The 19,697-nt window shown below is 41.1% G+C and overlaps 1 protein-coding gene across 1 annotated transcript in view; it reads right to left on the reverse strand.

Moving 5' to 3' along the window:
- The window catches only part of LOC126109424 (TBC1 domain family member 5), a 161,462-nt gene that overhangs the window by 78,170 nt on the left and 63,595 nt on the right, over positions 1 to 19,697 (reverse strand). Inside the window, exons 8-9 of the mRNA XM_049914458.1 lie at positions 7,096 to 7,229; positions 380 to 522 (exon numbers count right to left, since the gene is read on the reverse strand). Of these exons, the coding sequence (XP_049770415.1) occupies positions 380 to 522; positions 7,096 to 7,229 (277 nt within the window). The remainder of the gene's footprint in view (positions 1 to 379; positions 523 to 7,095; positions 7,230 to 19,697) is intronic.

Raw genomic sequence — 19,697 nt, forward strand, 5'->3', positions numbered from 1 at the left:
GCACGGACAGTGGGTTCAAACACCTGCTGCACTTTGGCTAGCATACGTGCCCTTACCAGGAACAGAGCTGCAGGTAAGATTTCCTCACCTTTAATGTGGTTACGCATTACCCATCAACCACTTGCAGATGAGAAGCTGCCTGTGCTCATTCTTTTTTTCAGTTGGATTTAGGTTAAGATTGCTCAACAGCCAACTAACAACACACATGCAAGTTCCCTTTCTTCACTGAATTGTTTCACAACCCATCTTGCGATGCTTTCTTTCACAGGGTGGCTTTTCACAAGGAAGAAATGTGTCGTCAATGTCCTCTTCTGTTAGAATGTTCACTTTGGAGCACCATTTCTAAATTTTATACAGAGAATACGAGTACAGTACTCACACTGGTGCCTGATGGCGATGAGCATGGCGACGACGATGTAGTTGACTAGTTCGAAGTCCTGCCCTTCTGCAAAGATGGCGTCCCACAGCACGAGCAGGTCCTGCAGGGGAAACTCCCGACCGAACAGTAGCCTCAGCCACCGGCTGTCGACATACATACCGTATTATTAGTGTAAGGAACTATAATTATTTCTCACAGTAACTGCACCCTCTTTGCTCCTTCCATTCACCTGATATTCCAAATTAAAGTTTACACGATTTGAAGATTAGCTGCCAGTACAAAGGCAAAAAGACATCTGAAATCAAAGGCGTCGTACAATGCAAAGACGGAGAGTAGCTGTGATGTTTGAATTAAAAGATATATTGTCCACGGAGATTAAGTAATCGAATGATTAACTTCATTTATTTTTTTGATTTTTGTCACATATGAGCATTCTACAATGCCATAAACAGTTTCGACACACCAAAAGTCTGCTTCACACTACATCATAAAAAAGAAAAGCATCTAGAAGGGAAGGAGAAAAAAAAAAAAAAAATAAAAAATGAAATTTTACAGGTTAAGAAGATGTGATATTATTGTAGTGATTAAAATACACTATGATCAAAAGTATCCAGACACTGCCAAAAACACATGTTTTTCATATTAGGCGCATTGTGCTGCCACCTTCTGACAGGTACTTCGTATCAGCAACCTCAGTAGTCATTAGACATCGTGAGAGAGCAGAATGGGGCACTCCACAGAACTCGTGGACTTCGAACTTGTTCAGGTCATTGGGTGTCACTTGTGTCATACGTATGCAGGGTGTCTACGTGGACAAGAAAAAAAAATTCCCGGATTTTTCCCGGATTTCCCGGTTAAAAACACAATTTCTCCCGGATGAAATTACGTATAAAGCGGGTGAAAATACATCCGTGTTAAGTAACAGTATACTTTCCCTCGAAGCTGTAAAACCTATCAGTCCTTTGAATCTTAAAGGTCTTATACCGGCGGAGGACGTCCCAGCACTTTAGGAAACGAAATCCAGGAAAACAATGCGTTTGGAAAGTTGTTTGATGCGATACAATATGCACAGAGTGTATTTTCGTATTGCTAAAGTATATACACAAATTCCACAAATTACAGCACGGTACTTCCGAAACGCTAAAATAGAGATTGCGTTGAGCGATGCACTTTTGTCAGCCAGTCATAGCTCATGTCACGTGACCTCGCTAGCGAATGACGGCAGTTATTCAGAGCACGAGGCCTACGAGAAAGACAGGCCGCGGCGCGTATGTTACGAATGTAGGCCGAGCTCGCTCAGTTCAGCAAAGTGCGTTTCTACACCGGTTAACTCGTAAGCAGATGTGTATATACGAACGAGAATTGCATCCTCTATTGGCATCAACTGTTATTAGTCCTACAATGATAGGAAGTCCGTAGGCCTACTAACAGGCTCTAATTTGGCAATTAAAATCGTGCCAAAATGATTATCAGTTGCTTAGAAAAGTCGAAGTGTTCTGGCATGAAGGGACTTGTGACATTGCTCAGTAACACATTATGCACATTTTTTTGAAGGTCAATGGAACTTTTTGCCATCGATTGCATAATTTTTTATCGATGAAAGTACAACATTAAATATGAAAACTAATTTGAAGCTCGGTCTTTTTTTAGCGTGTGTTACACGTTAAGTCATATCAAATACAAATGTGCCGGTAAAATTTTAAATAGTGGCATAAATGATTTATCTTCTGGGCCCGACATTTTTGAAATGGCTGATCCTCAAAGTGTTACATTTTGAATGAGAGTTATAACGCACTGTGATTTAAGAAATGCACTGCACATTCTCACACGTAACATAAATCATCTTGCGTGGAAATTTACTTCGAAAGTAACGCATCTCAAGCCACTATTCGTAATATTTTCTGGTGATTGTTAGAAATGTAAACAATTGTGACATCACACACATCGAATGCATATTAGTTGTTACGGACGTACTGCATAATCTTCGACCTAAATCCTTAGACACTATTTACCCATTTTCTACGCAACTAAACTTTTATTTTGGTGTTATTCTCTGATTGTGTTTCATTGCTGCAATATTATTTAGCAGTAGTGGACTAAAGTTCTTTGTCAGCGTATCAGATCTTACACGTCACACCTACAAAACTTTAACTGTAATCTAAAACAACGAAAAATCCCGGAATTCTAAAAAATTCCCGGGTTTTTCCCGGATTTGTCCCGGATGAAAAAATTCCCGGGTTTTTCCCGGAATTCCCGGATGTCCCGGGCCGTATACACCCTGGTATGTACACAAGATTTCCACGCTCCTAAACATCCCTAGGTCGACTGTTTCTGATGTGATAGTGAAGTGGAAATGTGAAGGGTCACGTACAGCACAAAAGTGTACAAGCCGACCTTTGTCCGTTGACTGACAGAGACTGTCAACAGTTGAAGAGGGTCGTAATGTGCCACGGGCAGACATCCATCCGGACCATCGTACAGGAATTCCAAACTGCATCAGGATCCACTTCAACTACTGTGACAGCTAGGCGGGAGGTGAGAAAACTCTGATTTCATGGTCGAGCAGCTGTTCATAAGCCACACATCGTGCCAGTAAACGCCACATGATGCCTCATTTGGTGTGACGGGCGTAAAAATTGGATGATTGAACTGTGCAAAAATGTTGTGTGGGGTGACGAATCACAGTACACAATGTGGTGATCCAATGGCAGAGTGTGGGTATGGTGAACGCCCGGTGAACATCATCTGCCTGCATGTGTAGTGCCGACAATAAAATCTGGAGGAGGTGGTGTTATGGTGTGATTGCGTTTTTCATGGAGGGGGCTTGCACTCCTTGTTGTTTTGTGTGGCACTATCACAGCACAGTCCTACACTGATGTTTTAAACACCTTCTTGCTTCCCACTTTTGAAGAGCAATTTGAGGATGGCGATTGCATCTTTCAACATGATCGAGCACTTGTTCATAATGCACAGCCTGTGGCCGAGTGGTTACACAACAATAACATCCCTGTAACAGACTGGCCTGAACAGAGTCATGACCTAAATCCTGCAGAATACCTTTGGGTTGTTTTGGAACGTCGACTTCCTGCCAGGCCTCACCGACCAACATCGATACCTCTCTTCAGTGCAGCACTCCGTGAAGAATGGACTGCCATTCCCCCAAGAAACCTTCCAGCACCTGATCGAACATATGCCTGCAAGGGTGGAAGCTGTCATCAAGGCTAAGGGTGGGCGAACACTATATTGAATTCCAGCATTACCAATGGAGGGCACCAAGAACTTTTAAGTCATTTTCACAGCCAGGTGTCCGGATACTTTTGATCACATAGTGTATCAGGAGAGATTTGCAAAAAATGAGCCCACTTATCACTGTGACATTGTACCACCTCTGGCTCGGATGCATACACCGATTCGTTTGGGAAGGAGGTTGTAGAGAAGCTGTATTCACTCCCGAGGCAAGCTCACTCACAACTGTTGTAACTGAGCTTCGATATCCTGGACACTGGCACTGGGACACAGTTTATGTCTGATCTGGTCCCACACGTTCTATCAGGGACAGATCTGGCGATCTTGCAGGCCACAAGAGTATCTCAACATCATGTAGGCAGTTCACAGACACAAATGCCACATGTTGAGGGAGCACTCTCCTGTTAAAAACAAAACCACAACACTATCGCTTGTGAGGTAACGTATGAGGGTGCGGGATGTCAGTGGCACACCACTATGCCAATATAGTTCCCTCAATCACTGCCAGCCGTGATCTGAAATCTTAACTAATGGCTCTCCCCATCGTGACCCCAGCAGCAAACAACTGTGCTTCTCCAAGACTAGCGCCCCTACCCGAGTCACTATTGTACTTTCCGCAGATGTCAGCTGGGGTAAGGCAGGACAGTGATTCGTCGTCTGAGACTGTGTGAGGTCATTCGGCAGCAGTCTGTGCTGCCCGGCTCGCGCCACTCTGAATGCTGCTCCCTACAAATGAAGGCAGTAATTTCCTGGTCCAGCTATTGCCACTGTCTGACTAATGGCGCAGGATGACGCAGATGTTATTTGTTCTCAGGTGGCAGGCAGAGAATTTGAGGGATTACAGTGTAATCAGTGCACAATACAGTGATCCAGTGTTGTGCGACAAGCGGAGAACATCTGGAGGTGTATCCGTAAAAAACTTCATGAGCTAAGCTACCATTTGCAACAAACTGTCTAGCTATACATGGTATAGTTCCTTACAAATAAATTTTTGTAATCACGGAAAGACTTCATGTTCATACTGCATAATATGTAACTCACATGAAAATATCATCAAGAGCTCAGATGCAAACCCAGTTCTAAGCAAAGAAGGGATAGCAGAAAGGTGGAAGGAGTATATAGTGGGTCTATACAAGGGCGATGTACTTGAGCACAAAATTATGGAAATGGAAGAGGATGTAGATGAAGATGAATGGGAGATACGATACTGTGTGAAGAGTTTGACAGAACACTTAAAGACCTGAGTCGAAACAAGGCCCCCGGAGTAGACAACATACCATTGGAACTACTTACTGATGGCCTTGGGAGAGCCAATCCTGACAAAGCTCTACCATCTGGTGAGCAAGATGTATGAAACAGGCAAAATACCCTCACACTTCAAGAAGAATATAATAATTCCAATCCCAAAGAAAGCAGGTGTTGACAGATGTGAAAATTACCGAACTATCAGTTTAATAAGTCACTGCTGCAAAATACTAAATCGAGTTCTTTACAGACGAATGGAAAAACGTGTAGAAGCCGACATCGGGGAAGATCAGTTTGGATTCCGTAGAAATGTTGGAACACGTGAGGCAATACTGACCCTACAACTTACCTTAGAAGCTAGATTAAGGAAGGGCAAACCTACGTTTCTAGCATTTGTAGACTTAGAGAAAGCTTTAGACACTGTTGACTGGAATACTCTCTTTCAAATTCTGAAGATGGCAGGGGTAAAATACAGGGAGCGAAAGGCTATTTACAATTTGTACAGAAACCAGATGGCAGTTATAAGAGTCGAAGGACATGAAAGGGAAGCAGTGGTTGGGAAGGGAGTGAGACAGGGTTGTAGTCTCTCCCCGATGTTATTCAATCTGTATATTGAGCAAGCAGTGAAGGAAACAAAAGAAAAATTCGGAGTAGGTATTAAAATCCATGGAGAAGAAATACAAACTTTGAGGTTCGCCGATGGCATTGTAATTCTGTGAGAGACAGCAAAGGACTTGGAAGAGCAGTTGAACGGAATGGATAGTGTCTTGAAGGGAGGATATAAGATGAACATCAACAAAAGCAAAACGAGGATAATGGAATGTAGTCGAATCAAGTCGGGTGATGCTGAGGGAATTAGATTAGGAAATGAGACACTTAAAGTAGTAAAGGAGTTTTGCTATTTGGGGAGCAAAATAACCGATGATGGTCGAAGTAGAGAGGATATAAACTGTAGACTGGCAATGGCAAGGAAAGCATTTCTGAAGAAGAGAAATTTGTTAACGTCGAGTATAGATTTAAGTGTCAGGAAATCGTTTCTGAAAGTATTTGTATGGAGTGTAGCCATATATGGAAGTGAAACGTGGACGATAAATAGTTTAGGCAAGATATAAAATGTAGACTCGCAATGGCAAGGAAAGCGTTTCTGATGAAGAGAAATTTGTTAATATTGAGTATAGATTTAAGTGTCAGGAAGTCATTTCTGAAAGTATTTGTATGGAGTGTAGCCGTGTATGGAAGTGAAACATGGACTATACATAGTTTGGACAAGAAGAGAATAGAAGCTTTCGAAATGTGGTGGTACAGAAGAATGTTGAAGATAAGATGGGTAGATCACATAACTAATGAGGAAGTATTGAATAGGATTGGGGAGAAGAGAAGTTTGTGGCACAACATGACCAGAAGAAGGGATCAGTTGGTAGGACATGTTCAGAGGCATCAAGGGATCACCAATTTAGTATTGGAGGGCAGCGTGGAGGGTAAAAATCGTAGAGGGAGACCAAGAGATGAATACACTAAGCAGATTCACAAGGATGTCGGTTGCAGTAGGTACTGGGAGATGAAGAAGCTTGCACAGGATAGAGTGGCATAGAGAGCTGCATCAAATCTGTCTCAGGACTGAAGACCACAACAACAACAACAACAACAACAACAACATGAAAAAATCACATATTGTAGCAAAAAGGTAAGATTCAAAAAATATAAACGTTATTAATTTCAGGTAAGAAGATTAAATTCTTTAATGTGAGAAAATTGTCGCGAAGTCATAAATGCACGATAAAATCAATTATTACTGAAATTACAACAAAGAGAAGAAAAACAGTCCAAAGTTTTGTAGTCACTGTGACCGCACAACTCAGTCACAGTTTTGTCTTGGTATATCTTTGTCAGTCTAAGATTTATCTCCGTTTTGAGCCAGTCTTTGTAACTGTGTCTGTCTTGCATCTGAAGAGAATAAAAGGAAAAGTTTGAAGCAAATGAAGTTGAGTTATTAGAAACAGTAAATCTTTGACACATTAATCCTGTACCGAAATTGAGCATTAATCAAAACTGTAATACTTTTGTATTATTTGTTTAACACTGCCGACGCCAAAGCCAATATATGGAGTTAGGAATGGGCTTTGAATCACAAAAATCAACTGCTGATCTTATTTTTGTATTAAATTTTGGATGCTTTAATGAAGGTTTAGGAATGTTGTAACACCTGGAAGAAGACAGTTACTCACATTCCGAAGAGGGGCAGAGGGATGTCGAGCTGCTGCAGATGCTGGTGCAGCTGCGGGTCCTTGGGCGCCAGCAGCCGGTCACGGATCCAGTTCAGCTGCGCCACCACCTCGTTCTCTGACCTCCCGCTGCCTCCCTGCACAGCCGGCATACGCCGCCTCGTAAGTACACTCGGGAAGACAGTTCACGAGCACTAATTTACACCTTATGTCATTAAAATTTATTTTACAGAAATTTGAAAAATAAAACATCAAAAACCAATATATAAAAATTGTAAAAAATTAAAAATAATACAATTTCACTACTAAAATTAGTACTCTCATATGTTGTTCTGAGTACACAAAATGAGTTGCTGATGTAATTACTTAAATCTGAAGATTATCCAGTGATCAAAACATGTAATTGACTTAAAAAAGTATACGACTGAGACAGAACAATAAATGAAAATTACCTTAAATATCTACTCGTAAGCAGTCGCTGTATTCTCTCTAGTTGGAATTTTATGGAAATTGAACCACTAATGGGATAAAATAGTGCACGAATGTTTTTTTGAAAATAAATCATTATTAATGACCTACTAAGCATGTTCAAAGATACATCTATGAAAATTGGTATTTGACTTCTCAGTTAGGATTAAAAAAATACGTTGTAGTGTTTTTGGAAATTGAACCCGCTAATGGAGAGAAATAGCGGACAAAAAGTATTATGGAATCATTTCATTGTGAAAACATTTTCAAAGCTAAAACTATAAAAAATTTTATTTGGCTCCTCTGTTAGAAAAATACATGTTTCACTGTTTATGGAAACTGAATCTCCCAGGAGGTGAAAAGAGGATGAAAAATTTTAAGAAAATATTTCATTGTATTAAACATTTTTTGAACCTAAATCTATGAAAATTGGTATTTCATTTCTCGGCCAGATATAAAAAAATGCGGGTTACAGGTTAAAAAGTATCTACGGAAATATCACAACAGGAACACAACAGAATCACCTTTTGGTGAGAAGTACATTTGGAAAATATCATGATCTATGTCCTTAATGAGCAGGAAAAAAACACACGGTGGTGGTGTCAGAATCTGAGATGGTGCTTAATGAAATGATGAAACAACTAAATAGCAAATGCAAAAAACTTGGAATGAAATTGAAAGAAAGACAAAAGCATGATACCTGGAGGAAAGGGAGTGAAGGCCAAAACCATGATCTGTGGATAAATAGAGCAGGCTGCAAAATTTAAATGCAGTAGAAGCCCAATTTAATGTGGCTGTCTGGGGACGTGCTTTACTCCCACGGTATATAACGAGTGAGCCATGTAATGAAAAACTACACATGTAATATTACATACACTGTGCTATACATTATTTAAATTCAAAGTACATTAGAAGTAAAACATTTCAGAAATTTACAAAATAGGGTACGGCAAGTAGACAAACTTCACTCAAAAGTGGACCAAACAAAAACAACAATTTCAATATGGAGTATAAAGTACACTATCAAATACAGTATGTTTATTTACAACACTGCATGCAATCTACAATTGATCCTTATTCTACTGCTTTACAGATGTCAGTCAGCTTTCTTCGGAGGATCACTCATTCATACAATTTCTTTAGTGCATGTAGTTTTATGCTCATCAGGTGCAACAACATATTTCATGTGTGGTGGGATCATTATCTATACTTTCTTCTTCACTTTCATCATCATCGTTCTCCTGGATTGCTTCACTATTCTCATTTTGAACAGTATCCTTGTCATCGATGATCTCCAAAATCAATTCTTCGTTGTAGACGACTGACAATTCAAGTTTCCAAGATTGATACTGCACTGTAGAACATAGAATGCAGACTGGATGTCAGTCCTGTTGAAATCTGTATCACTGCAGCATTTGGCTGTAGCATGTTCTTCAAACCAAACACCTGTCCCAGCAATTCCTAATAAAGCTCAGACCGATGCTTTGCCACTAAGCCTACAGAATATGCAACACTCTTAAGATTTACAGATTTAAGAACATTTCCATTTTGTCATCTGAATTTACTACTGAAGTGAGCAGTTCGGGACAATAATGAGCCTTAACTGATCATACGATGCCCTGATCCAGAAGAAGAATTAATGTCATCGTGGTTTTCAGGAAAATCCAAGTTTTTATTTTTCTATCTTCTGGATAGTGGATAGTGACAGAGGATTAATAGAGCTCCTAGCTCCTCCTCCCAGCTTAAGTGACAGTAAGCACTTTCTCACTGACGGAACAAACTCTTCTTCAAACCAATCTGTGGAAATATCACATGTCATCCAAGCATTCTATGAATGCCTGTTTGTCAATTGTAATGAGACATCTCGGCCTTTTACTTTTACAAATACAAAGAGGTTTCAGCTTATGGCTGCTCAGTTTATTTGTGGCAAAGTGGAAGGTTTTTTTGCCAAACCTTGTACACACGATGATCATTTAAAGTTTCATTTATCATTACTTTGTGTTGAATTTCTGGAAACTGAAGCAGATTCTCTGTCACAAGACCTTGCCTCTTCTTCAATGGTCGTTTGGCCGTGACATCTTGGTAGATGATTGTTGCAGTGTCTGTGTGTTTACAGGTTGCATTTTTTCGTATGACTTGTCAAGCCAATGGCAGCACGGCATCTCTTGTCGCAATTGTCACAAGTGTATCTGGCTGCTGAGGCGGGAGCAGTGGTACCATTGCAAAGCTTTTTCTGCCTTAATCTGTCTAACAAGCCTTCATCATGCTTCGACATTCCAGATGCTATATCATCACGCCACTCTGGTCTCATGCTAGCCCCTGCCTCCCATCTGTTTGTGTCGATTCCAAAGCTCTCCGTATCTCGTTTACAGGAGTCCTTGAACCTCAATACAGGACGTCCTACAGGTCTTTTGGCTAGAGAGATCTCTCCAAGCATCACCTCACGTGGTAATCTGTCAGGATCCATACGGTGGACATGTCCCAGCCAGTGGAGTCATCTCTGCTTCAAGATAGCTGAAATACTGTTGCAGTTAGTTTTAGATAGCACTGCTTCGTTGGTCACTTGGTCCTTCCACGTTACTCCGAGGATGGATCTCAGGCACCGCATGTGGATAATGGCACATCTTCATTTATCTTTATTAAAAACCACCTATACAGTTTTTCCATTCGTCTGTAAAGAATTCTTGTTAATATTTTGCAACTGTGACTTATTAAACTGGTAGTTCAGTAGTTTTCGCACCTGTCAACAACTGTTTTCTTTGCAATTGGAATTATTACATTCTTCTTGAAGCCTGAGAGTATTTCACCTGTATCCCACATCTTCCTCATCAGACGGAAGAATTTTATCATGGCTGTCTCTCCCAAGGCTATCAGTAGTTCTAATGGAGTGTTGTCTACTCCTGGGGCCTTGTTTCAACTTAGGTCTTTCAGTGCTCTGTCAAATTCTTCATGCAGTATCCTATCACCAATTTCATCTTCATCTATGTCCCCTTCCATTTCCATAACACTGCACTCACGTACATCGCCCGTGTATAGACTCTCCATATATTCCTTCCACCTTTCTGCTTACCCTTCTTATTTATATTTTCTCCTTTCATCAATTAAATACAATATCTCTTCTGTTACCCAAGGATTTCTACTAGTCCTCATCTGTTTACCTATTTGATTCTCCGCTGCCTTCACTATTCCATTTCTCAAAGCTACCCATTCTCCTTCTACTGTATTTCTATTTAAGTGATTGACATTGCAAAATCACAGGCTGATGTAAGCACAAGACAAGCAGTTGCGGATGTGAAATGCTGGTACATTAACAACTAGTGTAACCACCCAAATATTGAATGGAAGACGCAAACGTTCACGCATTGTATTGTACAGATGCTAGATGTCAGTTTGCAGTCTGGAGTTCCACGCCCCTTGCACCTTGTCGGTCAATAGAGGGACAGTAAATGCTGTTTGTGGATGACAGTGGAGTTGTCATCCAACAAAGTCCAATGTACGCTCGATCGGAGACAGACCTGGCGATCAAGCAGGTCGAGGCAACATGTCGACTCTCTGCAGAGCATCTTGAGCCACAGCAGCAGTATGTGGGCGAGTGTTATCCTGTTGGAAAACACCCCCTTGAATGGACCATAAATGCCAGCACAAAAGGTCGAATCACCAGACTGATACGCAAAATTGCAGTCAGGGTGCATGGGATAACTACCAGAGTGCTCCTGCTGTCATACAAAATCACACCCTGACCAGGCGTAGGTGCAGTGTGTGTACCACACACGGAGGTTGGCTGCAGACCCTCAACTGGCCTCTTCCTAGCCAACACACAGTAGTCACTGACACCGAGGAAGAGCCAGCTTTCATCAGAAAACACAACCAACCTCCACCCTGCCTGCCAACGAGCTCTCGCTCGACACCACTGGTGTTGCAGATGGCAGAGGTTTGGGGTCAGTGGAAAGGACACTATAGGGCTGTCCTTGAAATAACTGATTTCTAACAGTTTGCTGTGTCACTGTGGTGCCAAACGCTGCTCAAATTATTGTTGCAGGTGCAGTACGATGTGCCAGAGCCATACACTGAACACGGTGGACTTCCCTCTCGGGAAGTGCCATATGACCGTCCGCAGCCCAGTCTTCTTGCAACAATACATTCTTGTGACCACCACTGCCAGCAATCATTTACAGTGGCTACAATCCTGCCAAGTCTTTCTGCAGTGTCACAGAAAGAAAATTCAGGTTCTCGTAGCCCTAGTACATGGCCACGTTCAAACTCAGTGAGGTGTCAGTAACGGTGTGTTTTTCCATCTTAAAGGCATTCTTTACTAGCATCAACACTCTACTTCGAATCTGAAAGGTAAGTAGCACTAGTGACAAACAGTGAATATTTAAAGCAAACCTGATTTGCATCCTCATAGTGGTACTGCAAGGACCACTCTTATGTGAGTGGCACAAAACATGTACAGACATTTATCAGATGCAGAAACATGCCTACCAATGTTTTTGAGGATTTTGTGATTCTCCCCCCCCCCCCCTCCCTCCCCTTCAGTGCATAGATTTGTAACATGCCCTCTCCCAAATGAAATGACACAATTTCATCAATTTTAATGGTCTCATACAGATAATATTTTATGTATACAAACTGAAGCAGGGAGTGAAATTTGTACTCAGGACGGAATTGAACCCAGGTCTCCTGCTTACTCAGCAGCTGAATTAGCCACTAGGCCAGCTTGGCACAGTGGCTCACACAACTGCACAAATTACCCTGGCATGCCTCACTACTCAATCCAAGTTCTCACTGCCGCTCCAGTCTACTTTTAAATTCCCCCTTGCTCATACATCTGGTTCGATTCTTGGCCTTGGTACAAATGTTCACTAGAAGCTCCAGTCTATATACATAAAATCGTATCTGTATGAGCCCAGTAAAGTCTCTGAAACTGTCATCTCATTTTTATCAGTACCTGCTGCTGGGTTTCAGGCTGGATCTTCTATTTACGTTCAATGCTGAAGTGCTAATACAGAACATGGAAATTTTGGGTTGTTTGGGGAAGGAGACCAGACAGCGAGGTCATCGGTCTCATCGGATTAGGGAAGAAAGTCAGCCGTGCCCTTTCAAAGGAACCATCCCGGCATTTGCCTGGAGCGATTTAGGGAAATCACGGAAAACCTAAATCAGGATGGCCAGACGCGGGATTGAACCGTCGTCCTCCCGAATGCGAGTCCAGTGTCTAACCACTGCGCCACCTCACTCGGTCAGAACATGGAAAGCCTCGGCAATTCTGTTCATGTGTAAGGGGGAATTTAAGGTAGACTGAGGTGTCAGTGAGAATTTGGATCGAGGAGGGAGGCGTGCCAGGGTAATCCGTGCAGTTGTGAGAACTACTGTGCCACAGTAACTTAGTCACCACTGCACCTGCCTAGTACGCGGGACACCGGGGGTTAAATTCCTGTCCTTGGTGCAAATTTTCACTTTCTGCTTCAGTCTATATACAGAATGTCCTCTTCCTTTTCTATGATATTGTCTTAAAGTTCATTTCCCTGTACAGCCCCTCTATACACTCCTTCCACTTCTCAGTTTTCCATTCTGTGCTTAGTACTGGTTTTCCCTCAGAGATCTTTATATTCAGAAGCTGCTTTTCTTTTCTCCAAATGTGTCTAATTTTCCTATAGATAGTTTCTACCCGTCTCCTAGTTATAAACGCATGTATATCCTTGTTTGTCCTCCAAAGTTGCTTTTGTGAGTAGATTCCGCATTTGTTGCCGATATTTTCACTAGAATGATTCCCCAATCACTTCTGATCCACTTACGTACTTTCCTCACAAAACAACGTGCCCGCAACAGCACCAGTGGCAGTCAGTCTTGCGGTGGGCAATGGCAATAATGTTTCAGCTCATCTGTGTGTATTTATCTAACAGCAATCCTGACATTTGTTCTGAAGGTAAGAACTTTGTGGCAATTCAATGTGGTAATCTAAAAAAATTTTTTAACTCATAGGTGTATTTACTCTTTTCAACTTTTAAAATAACTAGCAAACAATAAGTAATGATTTTTCGGGCAAGTAAGAACTCTCTTACACAGTCAACAAATTCACAGAGCAAAAACTTTTTCTCCTGTTGCTTTTAATTTGGCACTGCACTTTTTCAGATCCAAAATTGCACATACAAACATTTTTTCTTCCTTGATTCAAATTTTGTGCTAAAAGACTGTCATACACTGAGGTGAAAAAAAAGTCACGGGATAGCAACATGCACATATACAGATGGCACATAAGCAAAGTTTAAAAAGGCACTGCATTGGCGGAGCTATCATTTGCACTCAGGTGATTCACGTGAAAAGAAGTTTGACACGATTATGGCTGCATAACTGGAATTAACAGACTTTGAACAAGGAATGGTAGCTGGAGCTAGATGCACGGAACATTCCATTTCCGAACGATTACGGAATTAAATATTCCGAGATCCACAGTGTCAAGAGTGTGTCAAGAATACAAAATTTCAGGTATAACCTTTCACCGTCAACAATGCAGTGGTCGACAGCCTTCACTTAACGACCGAGAGCAGTGGCGTTTATGTAGTGTTGTCAGTGCTAACAGACAAGCAACATTGAGTAAAATAGTTGCAGAAATGAATGTGAGACATATGACAAACATACCTGTTAGGACAGTGTGGTGAAATGTGGAGTTAATTGACTACAGCAGCAGACAACCGACACGATTGCCTTTGCTAACAGCACAACACTGCCTGCACCATCTCTCCTGGGCTCATGAGCGTATCTGTTGGACCCTAGCTGACCCAAAAACTATGGCCTGGTCAGATGAGTCCCGATTTATATTTGTAGAAACTGATGGTAGCACTGGAGGGTGGCACAGGAGCTCTAGATCCAAGTTGTCAACAAGGCACTATACCAACTGGTGATAGCTCCATAGTGGCGTGGGCGGTGTTTACATGGAACGGACTGGGTTCTACGGTCCAGCCGAACCAATCACTGATTGGAAATGCTTATGTTCCCAAACAATGATGAATTTTTTATGGATGACAATGCATTACCACACCAGGCCACAACTGTTGTTTTTAAGAACATTCTGGACAATTCGAGTGAATGATTTGGCCAACCATATTGTGCAATGTGAATCCCACTGACCATTTATGAGATACAACTGAGATTTCAGTTCACACACAAAATCCTACACCGGCAACGCTTATGCAACTATGGCCAAGTAGAGTTGTTACACTACAACAGGCAACAGGAGAAAATGCGACACAATATTAGGTGGTGTCCCATGACTTTTGTCACCTCAATGTATAGCCAGCTCTCATTTTTATTTAGAGAAAGAAAAAAGTAATGGAAAAAATTGTCATGAGTTCTGAAAACATGTCTCCTGTCACACACACACACACACACACACACACACACACACACACACACACACACACACACACCACAACCAATGACAAAATACTTCTGCAATGTTGCAAGCTCTACACCGACAAGAATCAAATTTAAACTCAAATTTTGCAAGCCGTAACAAAAACGGGCAGCATCAATGCAAATGGAGAAAAATGTAGTTTGTACCTAAAAGTACATCTTGCCACGTGAAGCTATCACATGCTCTGCCAATGGATGGGCAAGATCAAAACCAACTACACTGATTGCCTAGCATATTTCACAAGTAAAAAATTCACTCCTTATAACAGCTGCAACACTACTGCAATTTTTGTGTAAGAAAATGGGGGTACTGTGGGACTGAGACACAATAAGTTAAATGAGTTAGTGTAGCACCTTTCTGGAGCAACCCTTCTTCTGAACAGGGCAGTGATTTAGTGGGCCATATGCTGTGCATCATCACAAAGGAATGAGGAGGAATGTTAGCCACACTACAACTAGGTCATTATGCATGCAGCACAAGCTCCGATTTGGTAAGGCATCATCATCATCATCATCATCATCATCATCATTTAAGACTGATTATGCCTTTCAGCGTTCAGTCTGGAGCATAGCCCCCTTTATATAGTTCCTCCATGATCCCCTATTCAGTGCTAACTTTGGTGCCTCTTCTGACTTCAAAATCATTCTTAACCGAATCCAGGTACCTTCTCCTCGGTCTGCCCTGACTCCTCCTACCCTCTACTGCTGAATCCATGAGTCTCTTGGGTAACCTTGCTTCTCCCATGCGTGTAACATGACCCCACCATCTAAGCCTGTTCGCCCTGACTGCTACATCTATAGAGTTCATTCCCAGTTTTTCTTTGATTTCTTCATTGTGGACACCCTCCTGCCATTGTTCCCATCTACTAGTACCTGCAATCATCCTAGCTACTTTCATATCCGTAACCTCAACCTTGTTGATAAGGTAGCCTGAATCCACCCAGCTTTCGCTCCCATACAACAAAGTTGGTCGAAAGATTGAACGGTGCACAGATAACTTAGTCTTGGTACTGACTTCCTTCTTGCAGAAGAGAGTAGATCGTAGTTGAGCGTTCACTGCATTAGCTTTGCTACACCTTGCTTCCAGTTCTTTCACTATGTTGCCATCCTGTGAGAATATGCATCCTAAGTACTTGAAACCGTCCACCTGTTCTAACTTTGCTCCTCCTATTTGGCACTCCATCCGTTTATATTTCTTTCCCACTGACATTACTTTCGTTTTGGAGATGCTAATCTTCATACCATAGTCCTTACATTTCTGATCTAGCTCTGAAATATTACTTTGCAAACTTTCAATCGAATCTGCCATCACAACTAAGTCATCCGCATATGCAAGACTGCTTATTTTGTGTTCACATATCTTAATCTCACCCTGCCAGTCTATTGTTTTCAACATATGATCCATAAATAATATGAACAACAGTGGAGACAGGTTGCAGCCTTGTCTTACCCCTGAAACTACTCTGAACCATGAACTCAATTTACCGTCAACTCTAACTGCTGCCTGACTATCCATGTAAAGACCTTTAATTGCTTGCAAAAGTTTGCCTCCTATTCCATAATCTTGTAGAACAGACAATAACTTCCTCCTAGGAACCCGGTCATATGCCTTTTCTAGATCTATAAAGCATAGATACAATTCCCTGTTCCACTCATAACACTTCTCCATTATTTGCCGTAAGCTAAAGATCTGGTCCTGACAACCTCTAAGAGGCCTAAACCCACGCTGATTTTCATCCAATTGGTCCTCAACTAATACTCGCACTTTCCTTTCAACAATACCTGAGAAGATTTTACCCACAACGCTGATTAAAGAGATACCTCTGTAGTTGTTACAATCTTTTCTGTTTCCATGTTTAAAGATTGGTGTGATCACTGCTTTTGTCCAGTCTGATGGAACCTGTCCCGACTCCCAGGCCATTTCAATTATCCTGTGTAGCCATTTAAGACCTGACATTCCACTGTATTTGATGAGTTCCGACTTAATTTCATCCACCCCATCCGCTTTATTGCACTGCAATCTATTGACCATTTTTTCCACTTCCTCAAATGTGATCCTATTTCCATCATCATTCCTATCCCATTCTACCTCGAAATCTGAAACATTACTGATCGCATTTTCACCTACATTGAGCAACTCTTCAAAATATTCCCTCCATCTGCCCAAGGCATCCACAGGATTCACCAGCAGTTTTCCTGACCTGTCCAAAATACTTGTCATTTCCTTCTTACCTCCCTTTCGAAGACTGCTAAGTACACTCCAGAATGGTTTTCCAGCAGCTTGACCCATAGTCTCCAAGCTGTTTCCAAAGTCTTCCCACGATTTCTTCTTGGATGCTGCAATTATCTGTTTGGCTTTGTTTCTTTTTTCAACATAACTTTCTCTGTCTACCTGGGTTCTGGTATGTAGCCATTTTTGATACGCCTTCTTTTTCCTTTTACAGGCTGCCTTGACTGTATCATTCCACCAAGCTGTTTGCTTCATCCTACTTTTACACACTACTGTTCCAAGACATTCTTTAGCCACTTCTAGTACTGTGTCCCTGTACCTTGTCCATTCCTTTTCCAATGACTGTAATTGACTACATTCAACTAACTGGTACCTTTCTGAGATCGCTGTTATGTACTTGTGCCTGATTTCCTTATCCTGAAGTTTCTCCACTCTTATCCTCCTACATATGGACCTGACCTCCTGCACTTTCGGCCTCACAATCCCAATTTCACTGCAGATTAAATAATGATCAGTGTCATCAAAGAATCCCCTGAATACACGTGTGTCCCTCACAGCCTTCCTGAATTCCTGATCTGTTATTATATAGTCAATGACAGATCTGGTTCCCCTGCCTTCCCAAGTATACCGGTGAATGTTCTTATGTTTAAAAAAGGAGTGTGATTACTAAGCCCATACTGGCACAGAAATCCAAGATCTTGGATTTGGTAAGGCAGGGGAATGAAATTGGTCAAGCCATTTCAAAGGAATCATCGAAGCATTTGCCTTCAGTTATTTTGGGAAATCATGGAAAACTTAAATCAGGAAGACCGGATGAGGATTCAAACCATCATCTTCCCGAATGCCAGTCCAGAGTGCTAACCACTGTGCCACTTCGCTCAGTCCTGTGTGACATTACGTAGAGATTATAGTCACCAGCTAGCAACATGCGAGTCATTGGTCAGACACCACTCACTATGATTTCATTCAAAATTTTGAGACAGAATTGCTGACTTTGTCTCACTTTGTCCTCACAATCAAGAGCTTCTCCTCATCCTAGGGTCTGAGTGACCTGCCCTTCGTTTATAATCTTTCGCAACCAATCCCTGTTTCCTTCTCCAATGAACTAATAGTTTCCAAAGCTAAGACAGTTGCGTGTACACTACCAAAGCTTCTGTCTGCTGAAACTAAAGCTGTCCTTTCACAGAGTGTGAAAACACACGTGGATGTTGAGCTGCTGACGACATAGTATCGAATTTCACATTTCACTTACATTGTGGAGTGTGAAATGAAGAATTTGGCACGTCAGATTTTTGCCCCGTATAGAGCAATGTGGCCAATGACCTGTGTCATCTTTCAATGTCACAAACAGAACTTAGTAACTTCCATGTTGCACTGAGTTAAACTCTGTACTTGGTGTGTTTTCTTTTTATCATAGAGTATGTGGTATGAATGTAAGCTGTCTTGAAGCATCAGCAAACTGAGAATATCTAAAAAAATGCATCATTTTAGCAACGGTTTTTTGTAAGAAAATGATACGAAACTCCACATCAGTAGTTAAAGGTTTGGTGTACTAGATGTTTTTACTATTATAACTCGTGTGCTATGAAAGTATACCATTTCATTGCTACTGCACAATGATGACCTATCAACAATGCTTCATTTTGATGCAGTTTGTCATACTTCAATAGCAAACAATGACATATGTAGATACAGTCTTTACACAGTGTATGTGAAATATGGAGGCATGTCTGCCAAGTCGAAGCCGTAGCTTAGTTGACAGTATCATGAACTGTGGAGAGAAAGGTGTCCACCTTACAAAATTTCTTTCTTTATTTTTGACTTTTATTTTCTACAGGATGATGGGCAGTCATCATTAACTTAATAGAAGTATTACCTGCAGTAGGCTGTATTATTAATTATAAGTAATGTATCTGCTCCAATTTTTGTTGGAAAGGTTAGTGACTGCAATGTTTAAACAGTGGTCAGTAATACTGAAGTAACTTTCAGTCTATGTCAGGAAGTAATCACAAGTTATACACACTGGGAGGCTTTGTTGTTATGAAACTTTGTGTATTTAAAATATATATAACCATCTACTGGTTTTACTGATGGTCTCTTGTCCACATTTTGCCAGTAAACATCTTTTTCAATGACGAAGACCAGTTTTGAACAAAAATTCCTTTTTCCATTCAAATAAAATTACGAAACAAATCTCTATCTCGAAACTCATGTGATGAAGTGCATTACTTCAGAGTGCAACATTCAGAATACAGATATTATGCATGCACAAAATGGCATTAGACAGTATACTTTAGCCATACTCAATTTAAAATAAAAAATGGGATGTAGACTTAATTGAGTTAACGAATAGATTCTACTTTTATGTATTCACATTGTTGTACATAATTATTCACTGTTGAAGCTATCGACAAGTTCATAATCTCATTTGCAATTTCCTCTACTTTTCTTCAACAGTCACTGACAGAGATAATGCAACTATTTTCCGCACATA

The sequence above is a fragment of the Schistocerca cancellata genome, chromosome 12, assembly GCF_023864275.1.
Source record: "Schistocerca cancellata isolate TAMUIC-IGC-003103 chromosome 12, iqSchCanc2.1, whole genome shotgun sequence".
In the NCBI taxonomy this organism is placed as follows: domain Eukaryota; kingdom Metazoa; phylum Arthropoda; class Insecta; order Orthoptera; family Acrididae; genus Schistocerca; species Schistocerca cancellata.